General features: G+C 46.2%; 2 protein-coding genes across 3 annotated transcripts in view; both read left to right on the top strand.

The window, feature by feature from the left end:
• Window positions 1-4,718, top strand: part of Idua (alpha-L-iduronidase) — a 143,676-nt gene extending 138,958 nt beyond the window's left edge. For both annotated transcript variants that reach the window (XM_077645856.1, XM_077645857.1), the window contains exon 11: window positions 4,302-4,718. In XM_077645856.1, coding sequence (XP_077501982.1) covers window positions 4,302-4,718 — 417 coding nt within the window. The remainder of the gene's footprint in view (window positions 1-4,301) is intronic.
• Window positions 4,719-5,045: 327 nt separating this feature from the next.
• LOC144113003 (homeobox protein SAX-1-like) lies at window positions 5,046-6,089 on the top strand. Its single transcript, XM_077645861.1, has one exon. It carries the CDS (start codon window positions 5,046-5,048, stop codon window positions 5,592-5,594), a length of 549 nt encoding a protein of 182 aa, XP_077501987.1. The 3' UTR covers window positions 5,595-6,089.
• Window positions 6,090-25,613: the final 19,524 nt, after the last annotated feature.

Below are 25,613 nucleotides of genomic sequence, written 5' to 3'. Positions count from 1 at the left end.
CATCTGTTTTCTTTGATTTAGAGAAAGCATATACGATACCACATGGCGCTATGGTATCATCCGTGACCTGTTCGTCTTTGGGATCTCCGGGTATAATCTGTCCACCATTGAGGGCTATATGTCTGAACGAAAATTCAAGGTCAGTGTTGGGAACTCATTATGTAAGCAATTTTTACAAGAGAATGGTGTTCCTCAAGGCGGCGTTCTTAGCTGCACTCTCTTCATAGTCAAAATGAATTCATTAAAAAGCATCCTACCTAGGTCATTATCCTGCTTTTATGCTGACGATGTGCAAATAAGCTACAAGTCATGTAATTTGTCCATCTGTGAGCGGCAAATTCAACTAGGAGTAAACAAAGTAGCAAAGTGGGCAGACCAAAACGGATTTAAATTCAACTCAGCGAAGACTCTAAGTGGAGACTTCACACAAAAAAACAGCAAAAAACATGGTATTAGACCTAAACCCGACATCACACTTAACGGGCGGAGTATTGATGCCCAAAAAGAGCACAAATTCCTTGGCGTCATAGCCAACGAAAAGCTTATATCCATCGCACACATTAAGCTCTTAAGACTTAAATGCATGAAATCAATGAACCTTCTAAAGATACTGTCCCATCAGTCTTGGGGTACAGATTGAGATTGCCTGCTGAGTTTTCTAAATAGTCTAGTTCGATCACGTATAGACTACTGCTCAGTAGTGTACGAGTGAGCACGAAAAGCACCTTCGACGCAGTGTATCACCTAGGCCTGCGGTTGGCTACTGGTGCTTTCCGCACAAGCCCAATTGCCAGTTTGTACGTTGGGGCGGACCGATGGTCACTTGAACGACGGCTGAAGCGCACAAGTAGAACGTGCGCTACGAACGTATTATCTCATGCTGACCATCCACGCAGCGCGTTATCGCGAAACGCAAGCAGTACACTGCTGTTTTCAAACCGACCGTCTGAAACCCCACCTTTACCATTAGAGTCCCAACACTTGTCCAAGACATGAACATACCAGTCTCCAATATTCTGGCGACTTCATCTGAAGAAATAATTGCTCCCTGGGAAGTGCATCCAGTTGATTGTGATACATCTTTCCCTGAGGTTGGCAAGCATGCATGGGTCGCCAATTGGCATAAAACAGCATTTCTTGTCCTTAGAAGCAAAGTATCAGTGCACAGAGTTTTACATTGATGCCTCCAAGACTTTCTCAGTTTCATGTGCAGTTCACAGCTGTCAATTTTAAGAAACAAGAAGAATGAATAGACACACTAGCATATTTACTGCAGAATGTCATGGCATCCTGTTGACTGTTAGATTCATCCTCGAAAAGAAAATCCGAAGCTCTGTTATTTACTCAGATTTCTTAAGTGTGGTTATGGCCCTGTCTTCTGAAAAGCCCTGTAAAAGGCTTGTAATGAATTCCCTCTTGAAATGCCTCATGTCTGCGCGCACATTGAACCTTATAATGTTACAGTATGTTGGGTACCCGGTCACTGTGGAATAGATGGAAATGAAGAAGCTGATACGCTTACAGCACCAGGTGCCGAACTAAGTAGGATCGATATAAAACAATTTCCATACCAGGACCTCAGGCCACATATTAGGACTACACTCCGCAAAGAGTGACAGCAGGATTGGGACAAACAGAGAACAAGCTGCACACAATAAAACCGAGAATTGGAAGATATGCCACAGAAAAACAAAATAGATTCAAATAAGTTGCTCTCTGCAGACTATAGACATACATACATCACACACTCACATCTTTTAAAGTATACTCCGGCACCACAATTCGCGAGATGTGGAGCCCACACCTCAGTTGTCCACACATTAATCATGCGCCCCAGATTGGATGCACAAAGACGACACTACTTGAGAGAAATTTGCACATTTAAAATACCAATGCTCGCTTCTTTATTTTTAGGTGATCACCGCATTTTTTCATATGATAGGGTTTTTAAATTCTTAACTCGTGTAGGCTTCCTACGAGAGATTTCTTATTCAAAATAACTTCAGCACCTCCTCATTGCTGAGGAGAATGCTGAGCTTAGCGATAACTGCCAGTGCCTCGGCGTTCTTGTTCAAGCAAAGATTGTGGTTGATGCTACCTGGCTTCGTCTTTTATATATAACACCTCTTGAAGCAATTTTTAGGCGTTATACACCGCTTTTAGGCCATTTTACTATATTTTTACACTCTCTTCACACACTATAATCATGCACTACTCGCTACTCTTAGGCCCTATACTCCTGGTGTTGAATTTATCATCTGTACATATTTTAGCCTGAGCCGACCAAAAACCTCATGTTTGGCGCTCTTTGGCCTTAGATGCCCTTGCGCCATCAAAACCTATACTATTGCTCAAGTGAGCAAAACAATTTTTTTCGAGAAAAATACTTCGGTGAAACTTAGTTCAGATAATCGCCAACTAAGTCTATTATTAAAAAAAAAAAAAGAATCGTCGGTGGTCGCTTCTGCGGTCTGGGACGTTTCGCGTGAAATGACCTAAAAGTCACATGTAGAAACGCACACGCGGTACCTGCAGAGCTGGGAAAGCTTATCAATAGCGCTCGAGCCTCTGCGGAGCAACCGAGTCGTATACTTTCTAAGTAGGCACTGGGTTTCAGTGATAATGCTTGCACTGAACCGAAGCCCCAGATATACATATAAATCAAATGAAGGCCAACCATCGTGTCCAGCTAAGCGAGAAGCTTCCCTAATAATTCACTTTGTGTGTTCCCCTTCAGCACATCTGTCCAGCGCTCCAGATAAGCCTGCTCATAATTACTGTGGCTGCAACGTGCATGAAAGTCAGTATACTGACTTTCATGCTGCCGTTGCAATTCAAGTGAAACTTCGGCGCGTAAAATTTAAATAACTGTCCTATAATTTTGCTCGAGTGAGGGCCGATTGCTGGCGGCTGGAACCGTACCCTCGACAAGTTTTATTTAGAGCCATGAATCATGCCCCTGATGATCATTTTCTATTTTTACTAACATTTCTGTTGTTTCATTGTGGGAGCGTGCTAGCCATCGCTATGTATATGCACATGCTATATTCCTCATATAAGTTTCTGAGCGAGAACAGAACGTGCTCTTGGATTATCTCCACTATCTGTCAACGTCATTTCTGACCAATGACTGCGTGCGACGACCTCGTCGCTGTCGCTAGCACAGCGCGATAACTTAAGCACCTTGCGCGATAGCACAGGTGCCTCGTATTATTCTTCTTTCGTTAGTGGTGATTCCCCCTCTCGGCCCTGCCCAGGTTTTTGTCGTGTAATACAACAACGTAATGTACGCCCATCTTTATTCTACTGCACGAATAACGCCGATAATGACGTAAATCAAGATGGTTATCGTAAAACCGAAGCAAAGGGAAGCAGTACAGATTAAGTGCATGTATAAATTGCTTAGCCTTTTACGGTAACAATTTAGTTGGAAGTAAGCCGTATGGGCTGTCGGTTATGTTTCGGCCTCGTTCCCTTTCGCACTGGGTTTCACCATGCCTCAACATTTTATACATTTGATACGTTTCGAACGTCGACCGAATGATTTTATGGTGGCTTATCGCACGCCCAACAGACTTCGAACTTTAGTGCCGAAAAAAATTTATATTCATGGCTTGAATTAAGAGCTTCAGCAAGCAGAATTAGCTCAATTAAGTGCCTCATAACAAAGGAAAAGTTCCTTTCTTGCAAATGGTTGTGATTCCTAGAAACACATAGGAAAGGGAAATTTCGGTTGCGAAGTCTTGTCGCCAGGACGGATGAGGCAAACCGAATCGACGCGGGCACGGCAGAGTGAATGGCACGGAAGTCGCTTGATTGCGGCTGTAACTCTGCTGTTAAAGAGTATTTAAAAAAAAAAATCGTAGTTCTGTATCCGAGTGACGATGCCTGAGAACCGCCGGAGTATAGCAAATCTCAGGGAGAAGGATGGTCAGGCGCCCATTAAAGAGAGGGAAATTTCCGCTTGATCGACCATTTCCGAGAATATTGCAGCTACCGGGATTGAAGTGAGGTTAGGCACTTACATGAACATGCATGTAATGTGACATTGAGACTGGACGCTAACATGTTTTTGTGTGGGAGAAAGAAGACAATTCATTGCAAGCGTAATAAAATATATTTCCTTAGATTGCTTTCTTACAGGACAGTGCTTATTCAGCGTGGAACAGCATGCTTCTCATAACTGAGCGTTCCTCACTGCGATACCCTAAGAACATCGTCCCTTTTTGTTCTTCTGCTCCCGTCTTCACTTCCTATTCTCTGCCAAGGCTGCGCGAAACGACATCGGCTATCCCGCGCAGGAGCCTCGTCTCGTGGCGTTCGGCACCAGCGGCGCCGGTGCGGAGCTGTCCGTGGAGCTGAGCCTGCCGCTGCCGTCGGCGGCCCTGGTGCTCGCGTGCGGGGCGCATGGACCGCGGCCGGCGACGCCCCGTGACGTGCGGCTGCACCGCGTGTCGCGCAACCGGACCCTGCTGCACTGGCGGCAGCCCCGGGACGGCTGCACCAGCGGCTTCCGGCTGCTCTTCTCGGCGGCCGCAGCGGGGCCGTACACGCCACTGACGGAGCGACGGCCGCTGCTGCCGCTGCACCTGGTCGACTGCGAGCTGACGCCAGAGGCGGGCGCCTGCCGGGGCCCGGGCTTCGTGCGGGTCGGCGCCCTTAGTCTGGCCGGCGGCCGCAGCGCGCTGTCGCGGCCCGTGCCCTGGCGGCCACTCTAATGGGCGCAATTACCGGCGGCCGGGGGCCAATCTAGATGAGAACACTGTTGACCGAACAAATTGAAGGAGCCCCGCGCAAACAAGACCCCCCCTCCCTGCCGCCAGAGCCCTATTGAGCGACTGCCATTTGCATGAGAATGCGCAGCGCCCCGGCCTTAATTTTCTGCCCGGGTGAAAGGAGCGGAAAATTGGCTTCTCCTCCGGGCGGCGTGCGGCGGCGCTGCGCGCGCGAGGGCCTCCCCTCCTCCCTCCCCGCGAGGCGGGCCCCGGCGGAGGGGCGGTGTCACGTGCGGCGGCGTCCGCGACACGCCAGAGCAGCGCGAGCCCATGCAGCAGCCGCAGGCGCCGCCGGCCGAGCCCTGCTCGTCGCCCAAGCAGCCGACCGCGTTCTCGGTCGACGACATCCTGGACCCGGCCAAGTTCACCGGCACCCGGTTCCGCTGGCGGCCGCTGCTCGAGGCCTCGGCCGACTGGTCTTCCGACGAGCGCGGCGCGTCGCCGGCCAAGAACGGCAAGCTGTCGTCGTCCTCGTGCTCCAAGAAGAAGCCCGAGCCCAAGGCGGGAAAGCCGAGGCGTGCGCGCACCGCCTTTACCTACGAGCAGCTGGTGGCACTCGAGAACAAGTTCAAGACGACGCGCTACCTGAGCGTCTGCGAGCGACTCAACCTGGCGCTGTCTCTGCGGCTCACCGAGACGCAGGTCAAGATCTGGTTCCAGAACCGGCGCACCAAGTGGAAGAAGCAGAACCCGGGCCTGGACGCCAACAGCCCCGCGCTGCCGGCGTCGCCGCCGTCGCCCTTCTCGGCGGGATCCCTGTACGGGCCCTACCTGGCGCCCTACTCCGTCTTCCCGCAGCCGCCTTTCTTCCCGTCGTAGCACCGCCCCACCCCGCTTGTACAGTCGCAATAAACCCGTGCCCCCAAGTCAGCCTCTTCTGCGCCCGACGAGGCTGGCCCCTGCGGTCGGCACTCCACGTGCGGGCCTCCTCGGTGCGTACTCTGCACGCGCTCGGGGGCGCGTGCGCTTGTCTCTTTCGCGCAGACGTTAGCCGAGCAGCGCTCCATTTGCATTCCTCTTTGCACGACTCAATTCATGGATTCCTCCGATTCTCTTTCGCTAACCATCTTCACTTCTTGCGGGGACACTGCTGTGCAAACTGACAGGCTGGTAACATAAGCGCGCGAGTTGTGCTTGCGGCGTGCTTATGCTGCGAGTTGTGTCTGTTTAATGCGTTGCGTCAGTTCATTATGTAGAAAACTAGACAGCTCGTCGCGCGTGCAGGCGCTTCCGGTGTGAGCGTGTAATTCCATCTAGCTTTCGGAACGCGCGTGCTGCACGATATTTTCCAAACTGTCGACAACGAGTATGCTTCTGCATTTCTGCATATTTTTTTTCCGAGTATTTTAGGAGTGTGATGCGCGGAATTACTATAAGTCGCATTGACACGCAAGCCTAACGGTAGGTTCATTTACAAAGCAAGGTAGCTTCCCCACAAAGTGTTTACATTTGCAGTGAAGCATCTCAATGAACAGTGTGGGCGCATTGCTGATATGTAACCGGTCTGGTTTTCAGTGTTCTATTTTTTTTTACTTTCCTCGAGTATAGTAACTGCCTAATGAAGCGTAATAGGGAATATATTAGTGGAAGAAATTCACAGGAAGAACATTCCTGGAACAGGTGCGTTTAAAATTAGCTTTATGTCGTCCTCATCGACTAGGGTGTATTTTTGCGTTGTTTCTTGCCTGATATACTGCGCAGTATATTCCCAAGGCACATGTTTAAGTGCGCTAAATTCTCACAGATGAAAGTTAGCTCTATAAACGGGAGTTTAATTATTCCGGGCTTTTCGTGAGAGCGTTCAGACAGAGGGCTACCAGATCTTGAATGCAACGGAAACCGCGGATACTGTTTTGCATTTTCATGCGTATGCTTGGGAGTGCCGTAACTTCCTTGTACTGATGATGAATCTCTGAGATGAAATGCACTGCCTGCGTCGTTTAGCGATACGGTGTGAACGTTAGTGCCTTCTTTGTTTGACAAATGGAGACAGACCCCTTTAGAACTTTGCTGTAATTTTTTCTCTTTTAAATTCTTCCGCTGCGTTACAAGACCACCAAGGCACTGATTTGGTGGCTGATTTTACATTTCGGAGTCAACAGTATTGTTTTATCTGGCCCATCTGCGTTCGTAGTCGCCTCCCAGCAAGAGTTGTGCTTTTGTTCCACTGCGTGTGTTCTCCTAAAAACGTCATGGTGCAACGTTATACGTGTGAATGTCAAACTCATATCTCTTGGTTCTAGTGCGCCGTTTTGTATAAGCCTAAATGGGCGCTAAAATGCATTTCAATTGTGGCTGTATGATTTAGCCTAAAGTACATGAAATGCGCCTTCTTACGTGCTCTACGTCTTTTATTTGGTTATAGAGCGTTAAAATAGAGCTCGTGCTGGCACCAAATACCCTTCCCGTTACTTATGCGCGTGAAGTATTAATACTGCACTTGTCATTTTCGCTTGGCGATCGGCCGGTGCCGTTACTCAAGCCGGCATGATCAAGCGGCTCGAAGAAGTGTGCTTACGCCACAGTGAATGCCACCCGGTACTAAATCCGCACTGTTTTAGTAATAACGCCATTGATGACGTCGCCACTCGCATTCAGAGTACGAAGATCGGAAGCAGATGCATTGGAGCCGCTTTTTTAGCAAAAAAAAAAAGATCACTACAAGCCAATGAAAGGTCGTGGAGGCGGTCTATAGAGGGTTGACTCCAGGTTATGGCAGCGGATCGACATTGTGTAAAATTGTTTTAAGTACCTCTGTAAACAGTGATTTCTATGCCTTTCATGAGGATGTAATTGTTTTGAATACTGATGTTGCGGAAGATTTATTAATACAAGTGCTTTTTTCACCCGTTTTAAAATTATTAATTTCTGGTTTAATAAATATAACATACAGGGTGTTGTAATTGTAGTAGCCAAGAGAACTACGTTTGCTCTGTAGCTGTAATTCACGGTAAAGCTACCCTGAGGTAGGGAACAAAAATCCCTTAAATGCGGCCTCAGCTGCAGTTTGTGTTGCTACAAGCAGGGCATTTAAGTGCGAATTTGTTGTCTTTGTTAACACGGCCATTAGAAGCCGTGAGTTGCATTTTTTTTTCTTGTTAACGTACCTAGTTTTGCACAGCCGCCAACATTTAATTCATGTCACTTTTTTTCACCTCTCTCGCAAGCAAGTACACTCCCTTCTTCATTTAGTGCGCAGTTCTTAAACGTGACATGTCCAGCGCACATTTTCGAGTTCATTTTTATTGAACAGAGATCATTGCTATTTGTAGAAAACATGCGTACAAGCAGTCTACCATCACAAAATGGCACGCGTGGGTAAAAGAACACAGCACAGAATTCAGCTTGACGGCATGCAACAGCTGGGGCTTTCAGCTGCTGCTTTTCGCATTGAAGCGCTACACTACCGAAATTAGCACAGTGAGCGTCTATTAGCACACCCGAATTTGCCTCCTCAAGCACGAAATGATAAAGAAAAGGAATGAAAATAGAATGAAAGAGAGCGAGAGAAAGAAAAAAGACGTTACAGTAATTTCTCTGAAGACCCATTCAAAATTCATGCACGTAATTTTTTTGCAACATCCGTGCCACGTCAACGTCATAAACTAAGTTTTGAACGACACGGTTTAATGACCGGTGACATAGCCGTGCTTCTTACGATCTTAAGAGCTGTCAGTGCCGGTTATATATATATATATATATATATATATATATATATATATATATATATATATATATATATATATATATATATATATATATATATATATATATATATATATATATATATATATATATATATATATATATATATATATATATATATATATATATATATATATATATATATATATTCTTGCTGTGCAGCTCTGTTCCAATATCCTTATGTGAATGTGTGTCGTAAATCCTTGTAAAACGTGAAGGCGAACTTGGAGCACCTTCGCAAGCTTTTACACCATGTAGCAAAATGGCCTTCTGAATTTGACCACAACGTGATTGTCACGCATCTAACAAGAAGCGCGCTCAGCTGCGCGTTTATTTTGCATGTATTCGTATAATGCGAGACAATAATAAAGATTTTTTTTCTGTGCAACTTAGAAAGGTTTATTTTCAGATTTTGCACGTATACAGATTTTGGACGTATATTTTGCATCACATGAAAGCTGACTATATATTGTATTAATAGTATTAATGCACGTTTAAAAGCGCCGCTTTACCGCAGCAACTTCGACAGTATAGCTAAGCGATTGTTTCGCATGAATTTTAAAAATGAAAACATGCCAGTTAAAGGTGTGAACGCATTTAGAGTTCAGTACGAAAGATGTGACAACGCTATGCCTCTATGTACAGAATTTATGCAAAAAAAAAATGTAGAGTGCTGGTGCTAGTTAAAGCAAACATATGCCTAAATATGCTTGACTAGTAAGGAGGGGATTATTTTGTACGTCGTAATTCAATGTGTCTACTGGGAATTTGCCGCGGGATCTTAAAGGCGATAAAAATAACAGTGCGGAGGGTATCATTCCTTGAGGACTGGCATGCGGGCTATGGGCGAGTTAGTGCAGTTCAGCGTGAAGTGTACACCCTTGATTCTGCGCCTTGGCTGACAAGTCTTTCGCCGCCTTTCTCATTCGTTGCACAGGTCACAAACGCTGGGAGTATCTTGTAGGACTCACCCGAAGCCAATTGCTGGCACACGTAACTGCTGAATGCTGCAAAGCATAGACGCCTCTCTAATGTGAATCGCCCAGCCCATTCTGGCGCAGTCACGTGACGTTTTTGTGTAGCGGTCCTGTGTGCGAAAAGGAGATACGCTGAAAATGAACTAGGAAATTTAAATGTGATTGCAATATGCGCCCGCCTGTGCCGTGATCCGCGGGCAGTATACAAGAGACGATAGGAGCCCTGATGGCATTTATTCTCTTCGACACGCCGAGCGGTTTTCGTTATGCGGGACGCGTGGGAAACGTATGGACCTCTTTGATTTATAGAAAATTGCTGCCGTTATATTGAAAAAAAAAATCTATTGCATGAAAAGAAATAGGCTGGCAACACTAATAAAAAAAAGCGAATTTGTTTTGCGCACACCCGTATACCTTCCAGCCTTTGCGCGAAGCATTTGGTAAACGCGTTTATCGAACGGTATACTCTGTCGCAGTTGAATTCTATCTAACCGATGGGGTATCATGCAGGCAGGCCCCTTAAAACGCATAGCGCAGATGACGGAAATGCAACATTGTACAGCGTGCAGCTTATGCATTCAATCTGATTTTCTCCCTTCAAAATTCAGCTCTATTTTGAGCGGAGTCCTAACATTTTTGTGTCCTGCATGGCTAACAAGCTTTGTCCGCGGTTTCGGGCACGCACAATGCTGACTCTGGTCTCTGTCTATAATTCTCGTTGGAAGGCTTTCAAATTCCATAGAAGAAACGCAATGCGAGTTAAACATGTAAACATAGATCTATGAGGTCAACATGTTACGGCTTAAATTCTATTAGAAGCTGGAACGATGCCAGTCGTTGGCGAAATTAATTTGTTTGGTTCGAGATTGAAAATTTTTTATTCCTAATTTATTGATTCCATCGGTAAAACAAAATTGCGATCATTCGTCGACAAGGGGTGAAATTCTATGAAGATTTTTTAATTTCAGCATTGAAAGAATATATGGAACTAAGCAGACGTATACAATGCAATGGCAGGGAAAATTCGCCAGTTCATTTTGTATACCTGCTGATCTGTTTCCCAACGGAAATGCGATTTATTTATTTAGTTATTTGTTTATTTATATATACGTACTGCTAATCTCATCTTGATTCGTTGCAGAAGCGCATTACAAGGTTCATTAGGACGACTGAAAAGAATGCATTAGTTGGTAAGCATTATAAATGAAAAACAACAAATGGCAAGGCTAAATCGACCACAAGAAATAACTAATCTAGTACAAGAAATCTCTAGCATAACTAAAAAAAGGCCATAACACAAATTATGAGTAATTTGGTTTCCTGTGCAGGATTCGCGATCGCCAAACGCGTCTTATGCACTTTTTAAAATTTTCCCTTTATTTCCTTCTTAAACAAAACACACGTCTGCAGCTTCCTGGCTTCGAATTCACGATGGTAAAGTTATGAATCTCAGCCAGCAATGAAGGCACAACATATGTGCCAGGAGCTAAAGGAGTAAATCACGTGTGAGGTCTCAAACGTGAACGTTTCTTTGGCTAATTGCCATTACTGGCTGAGTTTTATTTCGGCAGAGGTGGGAAGCCACATCGGCGTTAACGTACACCAACCACATACAGTTCTGAAAACATCTACGAGCAACTTGGCTGGCAACCAGCGCCTGTGCCGACCTTTGTACTTGTCAAGCACGAGTTAAAGGAAATCACGGGCTCCTTCAAATGTCGCACTCTACGCATAAGATGCAGTTGAAAGTAAACTTTATAAACTTGACGGCATTGAAAAAAACTTTAATGAATGGCGAAAATTTGTAAAGTCGAAAATTAGTGGATTTCTTGACGGAACTACAATTTTTTTTCTTGCAGATGAGTAAATTATTTTGCCTTCCTTGCTCTTGGCGTGGTGCTCCGCTTCTCTGGGATGAAATGCTTAGAGAATGGGTCATTGACCCCCACCTTGTGTCGACCAAAAACACCTTGTGCCATGGCGCTCGTTGGCCAATCTGCCTTTGCGCCATTAAATATTCATTATCATCATCAGCAGCAGCAAGCAAACGCGTCACGCAGTCCTCGTAGTTCTCTGAACCAACTATGCCACTTTTTGCTTCCTCGTTCGAGCTAACTAAGCAAACAACGTCGCCTCAGGGGGTCACCAACCCACGACCTCGTTCGGCACACATTTCTGCGGGAAAGTTACCATCATCTGCCGACACATTTTCCTCGCCGGCGACAAGCTTCAGAAGGCTCCCGTCGTCAGAAGACCCTGTCAGATTCACGTCTGTGGTGGCATCGACGCTGATGTATATATTCGCCGAAGTTTGCGGTCCCATCACTACGGGGAGAAGTGCCGAGCAAGCGAAGTGAAATGGGATTCTGCGGTGAATTTTGGTTCGTGAAGTTTAGACAGTAAATGCGGTAAACCTAATGGCTAACTTTCTACGCAGAAAACTTTATTCGCAAATTCGATGAATTCGTAAAATTCGGTTTCAACTGTATTTGCTCACACCTGAGAGGCGCGCTCCGCCGCTACTTTCTCAATTGATTACCTCGAATATCTTTCTGCGGGGGAAGTCGATAGGGTTAATAATGCTCACTTCTGTTGGGTAGTTTCCTTGGACTGCGCAAGGCTACTTCTGCACAGTTTTGGCGCATTAGTTGCGCCATATGGAACTTATTTGGGGAGACGTACAGAGAAGCTTCGGGAACAGATTAAGGGTATAGAGTGCAAAGAGGCGAGGAAAACTGGCTGGGTGGGGTTCTGGGTGATTTTCTTTTGAATATTTTTTTTTTCATTAAGTGCGCGAGTAGCATGAAAAGAAGAAACAAGAAAATAGTATTTTCCTTTCTTTCCATTGGCCCAGCTTGCATACCTAGACGTATTGCATATAGCCGATAAAGTGCAGTGAAGCGACTGAGCGCGTATACAATTATAGCAGCTTACTTTGCCTCATTTTGCCAACGCGTTTAAAGGAGGAAGGTGCGAGCAGAGGCTTCACAAACGATGACTGGCCGTTATGAAACAACGTCGATAAGGTTTTCTTTTTTGGCACTGCATAAAAAGCTAACGGGAGGAAACAACGTGGGTGTGAGATTTGTTTAAACGTTGGTCATGTAAGGGTATCGTTTGAACTCTGACTTCTAACTACCCTCCTCACATCGATGAGCCACTTGGTGGTTTTGGAAACACCTAGGCCTTGGAAACACTCATCTTCAACTCACATACACGTACTTGCGCATGTTGTTTGTATCCCCATCAATAAATGAACCGTATAACATCGCAGTGAGCAGTCTTCGAGGTTACACTGTTGGTGCTGCATGGTTGTATCGAGTGCAGGGTTGGTCAAATGCAGTGAAGCACTGGAGTATTGCTGAATAATTTGTATCGGTCGTAGCGGTTGAAGATAGCCAATAATGCAATGCTCATTTGCATTTTAGCTCAAAGGGCTCAAAGCGCACCAATAGTTTTACCATGTGCAGTTGCTGAAGGTGACGATACCTGCAAGCCATAAGAACAATGCCTTGGTTGTCCTTTTTTTGTATTCGAACATGATTTTTTTATTGCCGTTTGACAAACAACATTGACATTGCACCAAAAATACCAGAAACACTGAATTGCTCCTTGGCAGCCGCACGATTATATGATTGCAATGCTTAATGGTTTCAACGATATAATTCCCGCTTACGTGCACTGCTATAAGAATGCCATTACACTGAATTTTTAGCTCATTAATGCGCCAACGCTTCTATCGCGTTTTTGTCCTTTCATGGGTGTGTATGCCTACAGCTACATGTGCAGCCAAGCGTGATTGTTTGAATTACACTAAAGGACATCGGCGCGGTTTTTCGCGTGTCGAGGCGACAGCAACACTTTCGAAATACATTGCGCGGCTTCCTAAGTTAAAGTGCACGGAAACAGCTCAGGGATATGAAAAATAGAGAAAAATATTATATTGTAGAGAATTTTCTTACGTCTGCTTGACTATAAAGGGTGTTTCACTAACGTATTTACACAATTTTTAAAAATAGGCTTCTTTCATTTAGAAGAGCTCTTTTTTTTCAGCATAGCATTGCCAGCGATGAAGTACATCAGAATACAGCTAAGGCGTGCAAGATAGCAGGCTGATTAACTAATTTTGAATAGTCAACTTTTTAACTATTACCGTTAGGCTCCTTAGTTATTCAGAGGCGTGCAGCCCACCGTATGTAATATCCGTATCAGTTTTTAGAATTTAGAAAACGCAGTTACCCTCGGCGCTGTGGCGCAACAAATTTTGTCTATATCGCGCCAAATTAAACGAGTTTTTGAGATGCTTGCAGGCAAAGCAACCTCTCCAGTGCACGTAACTCGTCGAAATAGCCAGAATTTGTCGGGCCTCAGCCCCGAGGGTAACCGCGTTTTCGAAACTCTAAAAACTGATATGGATATTACTTACGGTGGGCAACACGCCTCTCAATAATTAAGGAGCTTTAAAGCAATAGTTAAAAAGTTACCTACTCAATATTACTTAACCAGCCTGCTAGTTAGCATGTTTTAGCTCAATTCTGATGTACTACACCGCTGACAATGTTATGACGAAAGAAGCGCTCTTCTAACTAAAAAAGCCTATTTTTAAAATTTGTGTAAAGTCTTAGGTGAAACACCCTGTGTATCTGCCACGGAACAGAGGTGGTGCGTTTTCTATAACGAGGCGCCGGCTGTTTACAATTTCAAGGAAAACTAAGCGCAAACTAAACGGGACAAAGGAGAGGGGAGATACAGGGAAACGAAAACTTGCAGCTGAATGGAAGGAAAACGGAATCCACCCGAAGAACTAAATAGCGCATGCGCAGAGTTATCGGCACACAACATGTGTAGGAAACACAAGCAAGGTCACGGAATCAATCCGAAGTTTTCCTTGAATATTTTCACCAGCTGGTCAAACGTTCAGGGGACACCCCCAAGGTGGAGTAAATTTGTCACAAGAAAGTAATTACTCATTGGCATCCACCCAAGCGCCGCCATACGGCTAGAATGAAAAGCTATGCAGCTTCCCCTTGCAAAAATTTCGTTAGTCTATAGACTGTCCATACACTTCTGTCTATAAAGTCTATAGACTACGTATGGACAAATCCTACAGAACCGTCTATAGGCAGTAGAAATCCCATAGATAGTTTATAGACAGTCTATAGATTTATGGCCAACTCACTTTTAGTAGATATTTGTCTATACAGTCTATAGACTATGAATACACAAAAAGAAATTTCTATAGGAAGTAAATAGAGGCTATAAGAAGTCTATCGACTATCTACAGGCCATTTTGTAAGGGTCCACAGAAACTTTGTATTTAAAGAAAAAATTCGTCCTGATCCTTTCATCCGTAGTCGTATGGCTGCACATGGCGGATGCCAACGAGTAATTACTTCCTTGTTACAAATCAGCATTCCTGTTTCCAAACAAACTTCGGATACATGCTGCAGCGCAAACGCCCTTCGCTGCCGATTAGTCGACTGCCGGCGCAAACACCGCTTTACGGGATGCAGGACAGACGCGAAAGAACACACGTCCGCGCAATCGTCGCCTCGCTCTGCGATTGGTGGCCAGTGGAACGGAAAGGCGACGCCACCGTCGACAGTGACGCTCGAGGAGAACTCTGGCGCGGCTTCTGCACGAAGACGCTTGAAAGGCGAGGGTAAATGGTATAGGGACCTATAGGTCCATATATAGCCGTTTATATATAGCAGCCATAGAACGTCGGTCGGTCACTCGTTCCTGTTTTATTGCGGAATGGATGCATACGCAGCTGATACGGGTTTGGCCCGTTCACAAACAATGACAGACTCATGTTTAAAAAATTGAACCATGTCGATTTACCTGAGGTGCACCGAAGATGGGATTTGAGCAAGCTCAGCACGCCTGCTGTTACAACGAGACGCGTTCGCTGTAGTTCAGGTTGGCATACGTCGGGGGTATGCATTCATGCGGAAGTGCAGTCTTGATGGAAAGTCCTCAGGCCACCATGGTTGCTAGTGGCTTGCTCTCTGCGGCCTTGTGTTCCAAACCTCTGGAAGGTTAGAGCCCCGTCCTCGATCCTGGAGAACATTTGAATACCAAGGATTCCGTAATCAAGCGCTCCAACACAGAGTTGAATAGCAGATTCAGTGACTTGGGAAGATTTGACCATGACTGCACATGACCGCGACTACACATGACTGCACATAACTGCAGTACTACCCAAAATTTAAATTTGTGCGGCCTCGAGCGAATGAAAAAAAAAACTCAAATTTTTGTTCAGGTATACATATGCTTTTATTGGAATTCGCTGTCTATTTGCACAATACATTTCTTGCACGTTATTCGTCCAAGAAATGGAGGGCCGACAGCATTTTGTGAAGAAATTATCTCGCTCTAATCCGCCCCTGAAATAACTACCGTCGGTGTAAACAGAACACTGACGTGGTACGTGCATTTTCCGGGTAACCATAAACTCGCCATGCGCATTTTCTATATTATCGACCACATGCCGCATTCATGAGCAACTTCATAATGCCTTGGTATCAATACAAATAATCGAAATCACGAAACATTTGTATTTACACTCTGCGTTCCTCAGCCTTGTATATCTCATCAGCCAACATCGCTGCTACCAACCCTAAACTACCACCTAAAATGAATGTCAACGGTAATTATACCCACGGCCTATCCGACCGTTGCCCGTAAGTTGGTGAGAACGAAGCTGTTCACAAGTGCAAGAAGTAGACACCGAATGCTTGCCGGCGTCAAGAAAGCCGCTACCGACAGGTGAGGTCCCGCAAGGAGCGCTCTGTAACAATGTGAAACGAGGAGCGCCAGCGCGCGGTCTACCATGACTTCCGCCAAATGCCGCTTGTGGCGCTGCGTTTTGTGGGAGGTGCCTGCGTTTGAGCGTGGCCAATGGGCGACCGCGAGAGGCGGGGCTCGGCGGCCGCACCTCCTCCCCACGCGCCCGTTTTCTCCCCCAGAAACGTCGCCCATTTCGGGCTGAGAGCGGGGAAATTTCATTTCGCGCCGGCAAAGTGGCCCAATTTGGGGGCGCGTGGCCGCGGCAAGCGGGCAATTGACGGCGACGCCAGCGCCGCCCCGCGACGCGGCCGCAGACAGCAGGCGCCGACAATTTCAAACGGGCGGAGGGGGGCCGGAAAGCGAGCGCGATGAAGCCGCGATAAGTTATGCAACCAGACGGCAGCGGCGGCCGGAGATCATGATCGCAGCCGGAGTCAAATTACGGGCGAGCGGGCGGCGGCTTGCCGCTCGGAATGGGCCGGATGGTTTGCTGATTCGCGTGGCTGCTGCCAGCAGCCGCCAGATTACACTATTGCGCGGGGCCTAGGTGCGTGCCGCGGCGCACGCCGAGCGGGCCATTCGCAGCCCCGCGCGCCCGGTGATTTGGCGGCGCGCGTTCCGCATTGCGCCGCTCGCAAAAGACGCCCTCGGCAACGCAGATTGCCCTCGCCATTGATCCCCCCCTCCCGCTACCGCCTCGGATACGGGCCTTTGCTTCTTCTTGAACGCTTCTTCTTTGGCGAGCGCGCTCGACAATCTGTAAGAGCTGCCGGAACGTGCAATTTGATTTCTGCGTGAGTTGCGATGATGGGCGAAGAAAAGTCGAGGGCCTCGCGCGACCGCAGGGAAACGTCGCCCAATCTCGACACGCGATGGCGACGGGAGTAGGGGGGGGGGGGGGGGGTGAAAAGGGATTCGCGATTCGATTGTGGGGCTCCCGCCGAGCGCTTTGAAGAAAGGATGTTCTAGAAGATTAGGCCATGGGCGCGGGGACCGCTCCATTTTCCCTCCCGCGAGGTGCTCGAACAACGGTCGAATGGAGTGTTGATGTAGGTTCGCGGCGTTACACGCGTCGCGTTGAAAGGAAATAACTCAGAGGCGATTGTCGAGACAGAAGGTACAATCGCGCTTGTATATATATGAGCGTAGGGGACTGCTCCATTCGTAGATTGTACTTGCATTCCTAACGCGTGCTGAGGGGATGGCTAAATTACTTCTCAGTTTACACCGCTCACTGTTCACCTTCTATTACGCGTCGAACTTATTCCAGCCGCGGATGCCTTCCGCAACGTTCTGCTTGAAAAGGAACTGTGGATCAATGACACCAAATTACGAAGAGTTTCGTAATGTCTTTTTTGTGCTGACATCCACATCTAAAATATGCCATTGAAAGGGGCAAAAAACCAACCATGTCCAACATTCTCGGAGAAAAATTTTGAAACTAGGAAAATTTTGAAGGTCCATTCTTCTGATATGAAGCAAAATCTTTCTTTTAAAGTATTTCCATCGATCGCATCGAACAGTTAATAGAGCCATAGAAAACCAACGGTGAACGCTTTTGACGATAGCAAAAACGTTAATAGTAAAAAAAATGCAAGGATGCCGTCAAGTGATCTCTCGCATATATTGATTGTTATAGTGAAATCTTACATTATATCAAAAATTGCGTTCATGAATGGTTTGCCGCTCATAAGTGCTTTTGCATTTTTGGGCATGCATTGTCCACGAAAGCCGCGATGACGGCGAAAATCGAGCAGTTCTGTATACATCTTTTCAAATTTACCCCTTTGGGCACAGCCATGTTGCCACTGGGCTGTGGTATAACAGCATTCCGATTGGCGGATTTCACAGGGGCAGCTCATCGACAACGCGCTGCAACGTCCCGAATGCATGTGCGCTCAGTCAAATACGTAAACAGTGAAAGTTCCATATCCTGAGATGTGGCGCAGTCGACAGGATGTTCTGGGACTGTCTTCGGGCCCTTTACTTTTCCGATAAATTACAGCTTCTAAAATAGTCCTTCAAATATGCAGATCAGTTTTGCCACCTAGGACATCACTCAGACACTATAACGGGCCTCGAAACTCCTTTTATCAAATGCTACAAAAAATAGTTGAGTATGAAGGGAAATGGGAGGGGCGGGGGGGGGGGGTGTACTGGTGAAATCTTATGCTCAGAAATTTTACCAAGGCTATTTATCGCGCAGCTATCGACGGTCAGAAGCCACCCCTTTGCTCCTCCTATAGTCAGGTCCTCTTCACAGAGAACATGTCTGCGCACAGACAGCACAGAAATTCGTATACTGTGCTGGAAGGTGCTCGTCTGCGCCGATCGACACAGCAAGATGCTCAAGATATTCCGCCCATTACTGCGCTGTATCTTTCTCGCCATTAAACCCATTACTGTCGTCGGTTCAGGCGGGGCATTTTTGCATGTCCCGGATCTAGCATTTCGGACCATCTCGCTTGAGAATCGTAAAACATGTTTTCAGCGAATCGCATTTTTTTTCTCACGTAACTGGGGGGCGAGGCGACTGGCTGATTTGGATCACGTGACTGCTCATTGCCGTACGTCGTTCATGTGGCCACTTGAAACACGTACGCTGCAAGACGCAAATGAGATGGGTCTTCCGCAGTAGCGTCTTTTATTAGCTCGCATAGCTATACCGTGAGCAGAAATTCTTTATAAAAAAAAGCAATCAGCAACGGCTGATAATGTTGGGTCGGCGACTGGGTGCTCATGGAAATGTGCGGTATGGGCGACTCTTGAAAGTGGTGGTTGTGGGCGGGGTCTATTTGCACAGGGCATTTCTTGAACGCTTAAAAAAAAAAGCCGACTGGTGCAGAAATGCAGTGTGGAGGCATCTTGCGCAAGAATGGACGCAGAAAAAAAGAATAATTCACAACGCTTATCCTGTGCTACGCAAGTCGCTAACTTCAGCGTGAGCAGTCCAGCAATAGTATATGTAGTTTATCGTGTTCTTGCTAATAACTACTTATAATCCCTAACACAGAGGCGCGCAGAGCGTCTGAGAAGCGTTTCGAAACTCTCGGCGGGCTCTAATTAACAATCGCGCCACCCCTTAGACGCAGCGAAAACTAGCACCTGCCGCTTTTTGCAAGCTCAGAAGGTATGATTCGGGCGCCAAAAATTATTTCTGCATGATTAACATAAAACTTCTGAGAATAAGGGTAATAACGTACACTCTCATTTAAGACATATTTGGGACGACGGTTGATTACTGGATAGTGATATTATTTAACGATTGATTATTCAACTAGTGGCAGTGAAAAGGGGCCGCAGCAACTCTTACTTTTCGGTGGACGCCCAAACCGCGCCGGTGAGGGAACGGGTGGAGGAGAGTTAAGCGAATACAAAAAAGCACCGTAGTAAACGGCTGCGGTGTAGCACTTGCGCCCTCCTGCTTAGCAACGAAGTGGGCGAAAGAAAGAGTGTGTGTGAAAAAAAAAGAAGGAAATTGAAGGAAAGAGCAGGGGTCTGTTGCCTGGTAACAAAAGGGCCACTACCACTCCCTTGTGAGGGTGGAAGGCTAAAGGAATCAAGAGATGAAAGAGAGAACAGACGCTACAGCTGGACAGAAAAAAAAGTTTATATAAACGTTGACCCGATGGAGACAAGTGCTCTAACGTCGAGCGTATACACGCGGCGACCAAACGCAGATACTCCTGTGTGCCGGGCCCCAGCAGTCCCACCAGCCGAGCCCATCCTAAGCCATTCAGAGCCAAGGGATGAACTCAGCAACAACCAGAATGCCTTAGCGGAAAGCAGAATTTTTGCATTCTTGAGGCAATGAACCGTTCAGTATACTGCTGCCTGGCGTCGAAAGCTTATTCCAGGTCAGAACTTAAAAGCGACACTGGAATCGAGACGCCCTAAAACCATTTTACTGAAGGCTAGGTGGGGAGGAGGAAAATGCTCTCTAACCCCATCTATTGCTCGTCAAGAGCCATTTCCGCTCCCGCCGGTCCAGTGTTGCCAGTCTCCAGTGGGCTGCGCGGCCGCGCGCTTTGTGCATTCTTCGTCAGTCCTTTGGCGTTGAAAAAATTTGCACCGCTTTATCAATGCCGTTCTCGGCGGCAGGCTAGTCGGGACAGCCCTGCGTGATCTGGACTGCAGAAATTAAAAAAATCGAAAGAGGATCACCGAGAGTGCGTGCGGGAAGAATGCAGTGACAGTCCAAAAAAATGGTTGTGATATGTTTTCTGGTGCACCGCTCTCCCGCTGACCTGGGATTAAATTGCCAATAGACGCCTTGCGTAAACAGGAAAGCCTTCGTACCAGTTACGAACTGTCGGATTTGTTCAACACATTTCGTGGATGACAGGTGCATGAAAGAAAATCCGGTACCTACATTTTTTTTTCTACCTTGAATACAACCGATTTTTCTACTTTGAATACAAGCGCAGGGAAAGTGATTTTTCTACTGTTATCGCGTCGCGCGTTGTTTAACAGGCTGTTACCTGGCATTAATGAGACCATGTCGTAAAAGCGAGGGTAAATTTACCTGCTTTTTGTGTTAAATTTGAACTCGTTATCAGCGATATGATGGCGGTGCTGTACCAAGACCTTAAAGGGGAACTGAGGACAACGGTGTCAATTTCTTTGTTGTTGTTAGTAAAATCCGATAGTTCGGCATTTTGCGGCTTTGTTGCCGCTCGTCCGGCAGCGGAAGGTGCATTTTGTGCTAAGAGATTTGTATTCGAAGATGAAAAACTTTTTCGCGCCGCTACGATTCAAACTCGTCGACTTTCTGATGACGAAATGGAAGAAGAGTGACGTAAAGCGGCGGAAACGGAAACGAGGACTCCGTGATTGCTGGTCAGGAGTGCTACTCTTCCGCCTAGCAGCAGCCGAAATGAAAACCACTACAGACGCTGAATTAAGGCCTCTATCAGCCGTCGTCGCTTCGTTTGCGTTTGCACCAACGTTACGATGAATCCCGTTCCCGATTCCGACCACGAAGTTCTCGCAAAGAACTGCGGCCTGCATTCAGCGACCTCAACCCCACACAGCGTGCGATGCTTTTTAGGGCTGAGGCGCCGGGCCTGGCAAAAAAGTCTTAGCGCCCAGGAGTCGGCAGCGTCACTGCCACCGCCGAGCCACCGTCACGACTGATGTGTGGCGACTGGTACGTGCGGGCATATTTAAATTCTGTAATAATAGTCCTCGTAGGGCTGGTTATGCAGCCCAGCGTCTTGGTACGTTGACAAAGAGAACACTCCGAGCGTTGCGTTTGCTAACATGGAGGCGCGTTGAACATTAGCTATACACAGCTCTATTTCCTTGTTGCATGCAGTTGCGTGCCGTTGCACAAACTTCGTCAGAGGAGCACTTAGAGAGGCACTCGGAAGGCCTCCTTCTGCTGCTCTACCCTTGTAAATCGAGTCGTATAACAAAACCATGCGGACACGCAGAACGCCTAGCCGCGAAGCACCACAAAACACACCGAAACTCAGCTGACCGCCTGTTTCGCGGCAGTTGCAGGTTTTCTGGCACTTCCAACACTGAGGCTGTCTTTTTCCAGTCTTCCTCGTGTGAGAAAAGTGCACTGGTGGTTTCAAAACAAAACTTGTATACTTCAATATCGATCAAACACGCAACCTTAAAGTTAGGTGGGCGGATGAGATCAAGAAGTTGGCGGGGATACGGTAGCCGCAGCTGCCGAAGCACACGGTTAATTGGAGAGACATGGGAGAGGCCTTTGCCCTGCAGCGGGCGTAGTCAGGCTGATGATGATGATGATGACGTAAGATTCATGCACGTTTGTCAGCCTCAGAGATCTGGGAGGTTTTTCTTCTATTTCATCATCACGGTTGTACTTGCGCGATTGGCCTGTGGCGGCGATACCTGTATTTTGGTTCTTGCCCTTTGCTACCTTACAAGAGCTTTGTTTTCAGAAAGAGGGATGTTTTTGTGTTTAAGAGCTGGTATTCTAGTGATAGAAGCCAACTTCAATGTCTCCTCAGTGTGCCTTTAACGGTCTTCAAACGCAAACTCGGTTAGTGCGTTGCAGTGGTAATATATGTACCGATTGGGCACTGCAAATTTCCGAACCACTCCTTAACTTTATCCACTAATTCGACGACTTCCAGCGAATGAGCCATCCGGGGAAGAAAAAAAAGAATTAAATAAGGAGGCTCGTACAGTGAATGCAGCAACAACACTTTATAGACAGGACAACGCACGCAACACCTCGGCACTATTGATTGTTCCCACAGTACACTGAAACGTTCGTAACCTGATTTCGGTACCCAATCCCAGTGCTCGTTTCTCGCCGAAGTCTCCAAAATGGGAGACTTTCTGCTGCTGCCGCTCAGTCAGATAACCGACTTCGAACAGGGCGAGATGCAGAAATGCCCGCCGTCAGCGCACATTCAGCACACCGAGATGCACGAGACGAATCAGCAGCCCACTGCTATCACCTAGCCCAGGTGGTGGTAAAGCCCAACGAATGGTTATACTTTCTCCGGAACGGGACGACAAACCTCATAAAGAACGGTAAACGACAGTCATGTGACGTGACCTGGTTAACTTCAAATTCGTTCATTCGAAATGAAAGTAGCTCTTTTAAGGCGTGACAGGTATCATCGGGCGATGTACAGGATGTTTCACCTAAGACTTCAGACAATTTTTAAAAATAGCCTTTTTTTTTTAGCTTGGCGCATGATATCCTTAGTTGCTTATGCGCCATTAAACCTAACACAACACATAAAAATAGCCTTTTTGAATTAGAAGAGCGCTTTTTTCGGCATAGCATTGACAGCGGTGTAGTATACGTCAGTGAACAGCTAAGATGTGCTAACTAGCAGGCTGGTTAACCAATATTGAATAGTCATCTTTTTAACTATTGCTTTTAAGCTCCCTAATTATTGAGAGGCGTGCAGACCACAGTAAATAATATCCATATCAGTTTTTAGAATTTCTAAAACGCGGTAGCCCTCGGCGCTGTGGCCCAAAAGATTTTGGCTACACCGCACCAAAATACATGCGTTTTCGGGAAGCCTGTAGGCAAAGCAACCTCTCCAGTGCGCGTAACTAGTCGAAAGGACAAAATTTGTCGGGCCACAGCACCGAGGGGAACGGCGTTTTAGAAATTCTAACAGCTGATATGGATATTACTTACACTGGGCTACAAGCCTCTCAGAAATTAAGGAGCCTAACAGTAATAGTTAAAAAGATAACTATTCAATATTAGTTAACCAGCCTGCTTGTGAGCACATCTTAGCTGTATTCTGGTGTGCTACACCGCTGACAATGCTAAGCCGAAAAAAGCGCTGCTCTAACTCAAAAAGCCTATTATTAAATGTTGTGCAAAATCTTAGGTGAAACACCCTGTACACGAGTACGCGTGTATAAGTTTTTTTGCGATAGCTTGATTTCATTTGATACATAGCTCTCCCCGAAACAGCCATGACTTGCACAACTGATGCGTACGAAGTCTCCATATTGCACGATTCTCGACTGATACATTTCTTCTCCTCTTTTTCTGTACTATACCTCTGCCTCCGATACAAACACCTGTCTTTTTTGAATAAACAAATGCCCATTCCAGTCAACAAAAGTAGAAGCCAGATAAAACGAGAGCACTTCTAAAAACGAAGGAACGGAAATACCACAGGCATTGACAAAGCATTGTTCATCATTATCGTCGGTAATGCAATCACTAACAAATTTCATCAGTGTGTCATGTGGCAGCGAGTAGAAGAGGTCCTTAACATCAATACTAAATGCAGACGCTCCTTTAGGATTATTATTCTTAAGGTAGTCGACAACAGCCAGAGAATTTGGCGTCTGATATGGGTCCGCTAAGGTAAGACCTTTTAGGTGCTTTTGCAGGAAGCATGAAACGACAAGTTGCCAAGTCGACCGCTCAGAAGTTAGAAGTTTTTAGAAGTGCACAGCCAGGATGCATCTCGCAAAATAACCATCGTGACAGATACGGGGACCTAACACCGCGTGGTGCTTATAACGGGTGATTTTTCTTAAATTTTTGTAGCTTTTTGTTTCAAAACCTATGAAAGATACGTCAGTGCTGTCTGTGCATGCGGATCGTATAGCAAGGCAGTCATTTTGTATACATGATAAGAGTTCACTTAAAATACGATTAGTCAACTGAAATTAACTATTCAAATGTAAAATTTTGGTGTTAGGGCGGAAGGCTGTATTGTGAAATGGAAGGCATTCAAAATAAAAGGCGAGCCTAGTTTAAAAAAAAAATTGTGAATGGGCATTGTGGTTACAAATGTCGAAGATGCAAAAATGTGCTTTTGAAAGCTCGCTGAGTTGGCTTTCCCGCGTTGCATACTGCTGAAATGGCGTCGCTCGAATTTCGAAAAAAAGCAAATGTAGAAGCAGTTTGGGTGTTTTATTATGTAGAAGATAACGTGATTTCGGCCACGATACCACGCGCGAAGCGACGCCATGTTATTATTACTAATTTTGAAATCAAAATTTTATCCCTTTTCTATTCATGAGGGAGAATCCTCTGGTGTTGCTTTCCAGCGTGATTTTCATTTTAATTACCTGAGTACAGGTGAATAGCCACCCGATTCTTGGCCGATCCCCCAGTGTGGGTATGTGACATCTTTTGATAGGATAACAACAACAACAACAACATTATAAATGTGAAAGACTGGGAAGCCAAATCGGAGAGCTTTGAATGGCGCATTTCTAACCTCCGGTATTTCTGACCACGATGCCGATTTAGAAATTAAATAAACTGGGCAGCCATCGTTATTCACGGCATTAAACTTCGTAATTCTTGCGACCTAATACAAAAAAATTAAATGTTGAATAATGAGTTTAGTTAATCAATATTATTTTCTTGAACACTATCACGGACATAACGTCCGCACTGCTGCACAATCCACCTGCACAGACCGCACCGACATGTGTCACACGGTTTTTGAAATAAAAGTCTGTAAAGAAAAAAAATCTCCGGTGTACCTCTGGGACTCTAAACATGTGCTCCAATGATAGCTATAAAACTAACCTCATAGGGGCAATTCGGCAGGTGGCCGTCTGCAACAACACACTTGGACTGACGTCTATCATATGACCAATCTTGTGCTTCGAGCAGAAGCAAGTCGTGCTCGTGGTGGCATCTGTTCAAACATGATTCCTAGGAGCATAACCAGTTTTCAAGGCGTTTCTGGGCTTGTTCATTTACGTATGCGTGGAAGGAAGCCTGAGCATGAAATTTCGCAGATGGGTACTGACGGCTGGAAGTCGGCTAACACACGGGTCGCTGCACAAAATGCACTCGTCGTGAGCCATGTGCTTCTTTAGCCCGATACCGGGCGCTTCGTGTAGTGTTTCTATATGACCAGCAGTGAGCTCTTGG

This window comes from Amblyomma americanum, chromosome 1, assembly GCF_052857255.1.
Source record: "Amblyomma americanum isolate KBUSLIRL-KWMA chromosome 1, ASM5285725v1, whole genome shotgun sequence".
Lineage (NCBI taxonomy): Eukaryota > Metazoa > Arthropoda > Arachnida > Ixodida > Ixodidae > Amblyomma > Amblyomma americanum.
The sequence above is the reverse complement of the archived record's forward strand: the minus strand, read 5'-3'. Positions and strand labels throughout refer to the sequence as shown.

Coding starts and splice junctions, on each gene's coding strand:
- LOC144113003 (XM_077645861.1), top strand. CDS start 5,046: ATGCAGCAGCCGCAGGCGCCGCCGGCCGAGCCCTGCTCGTCGCCCAAG.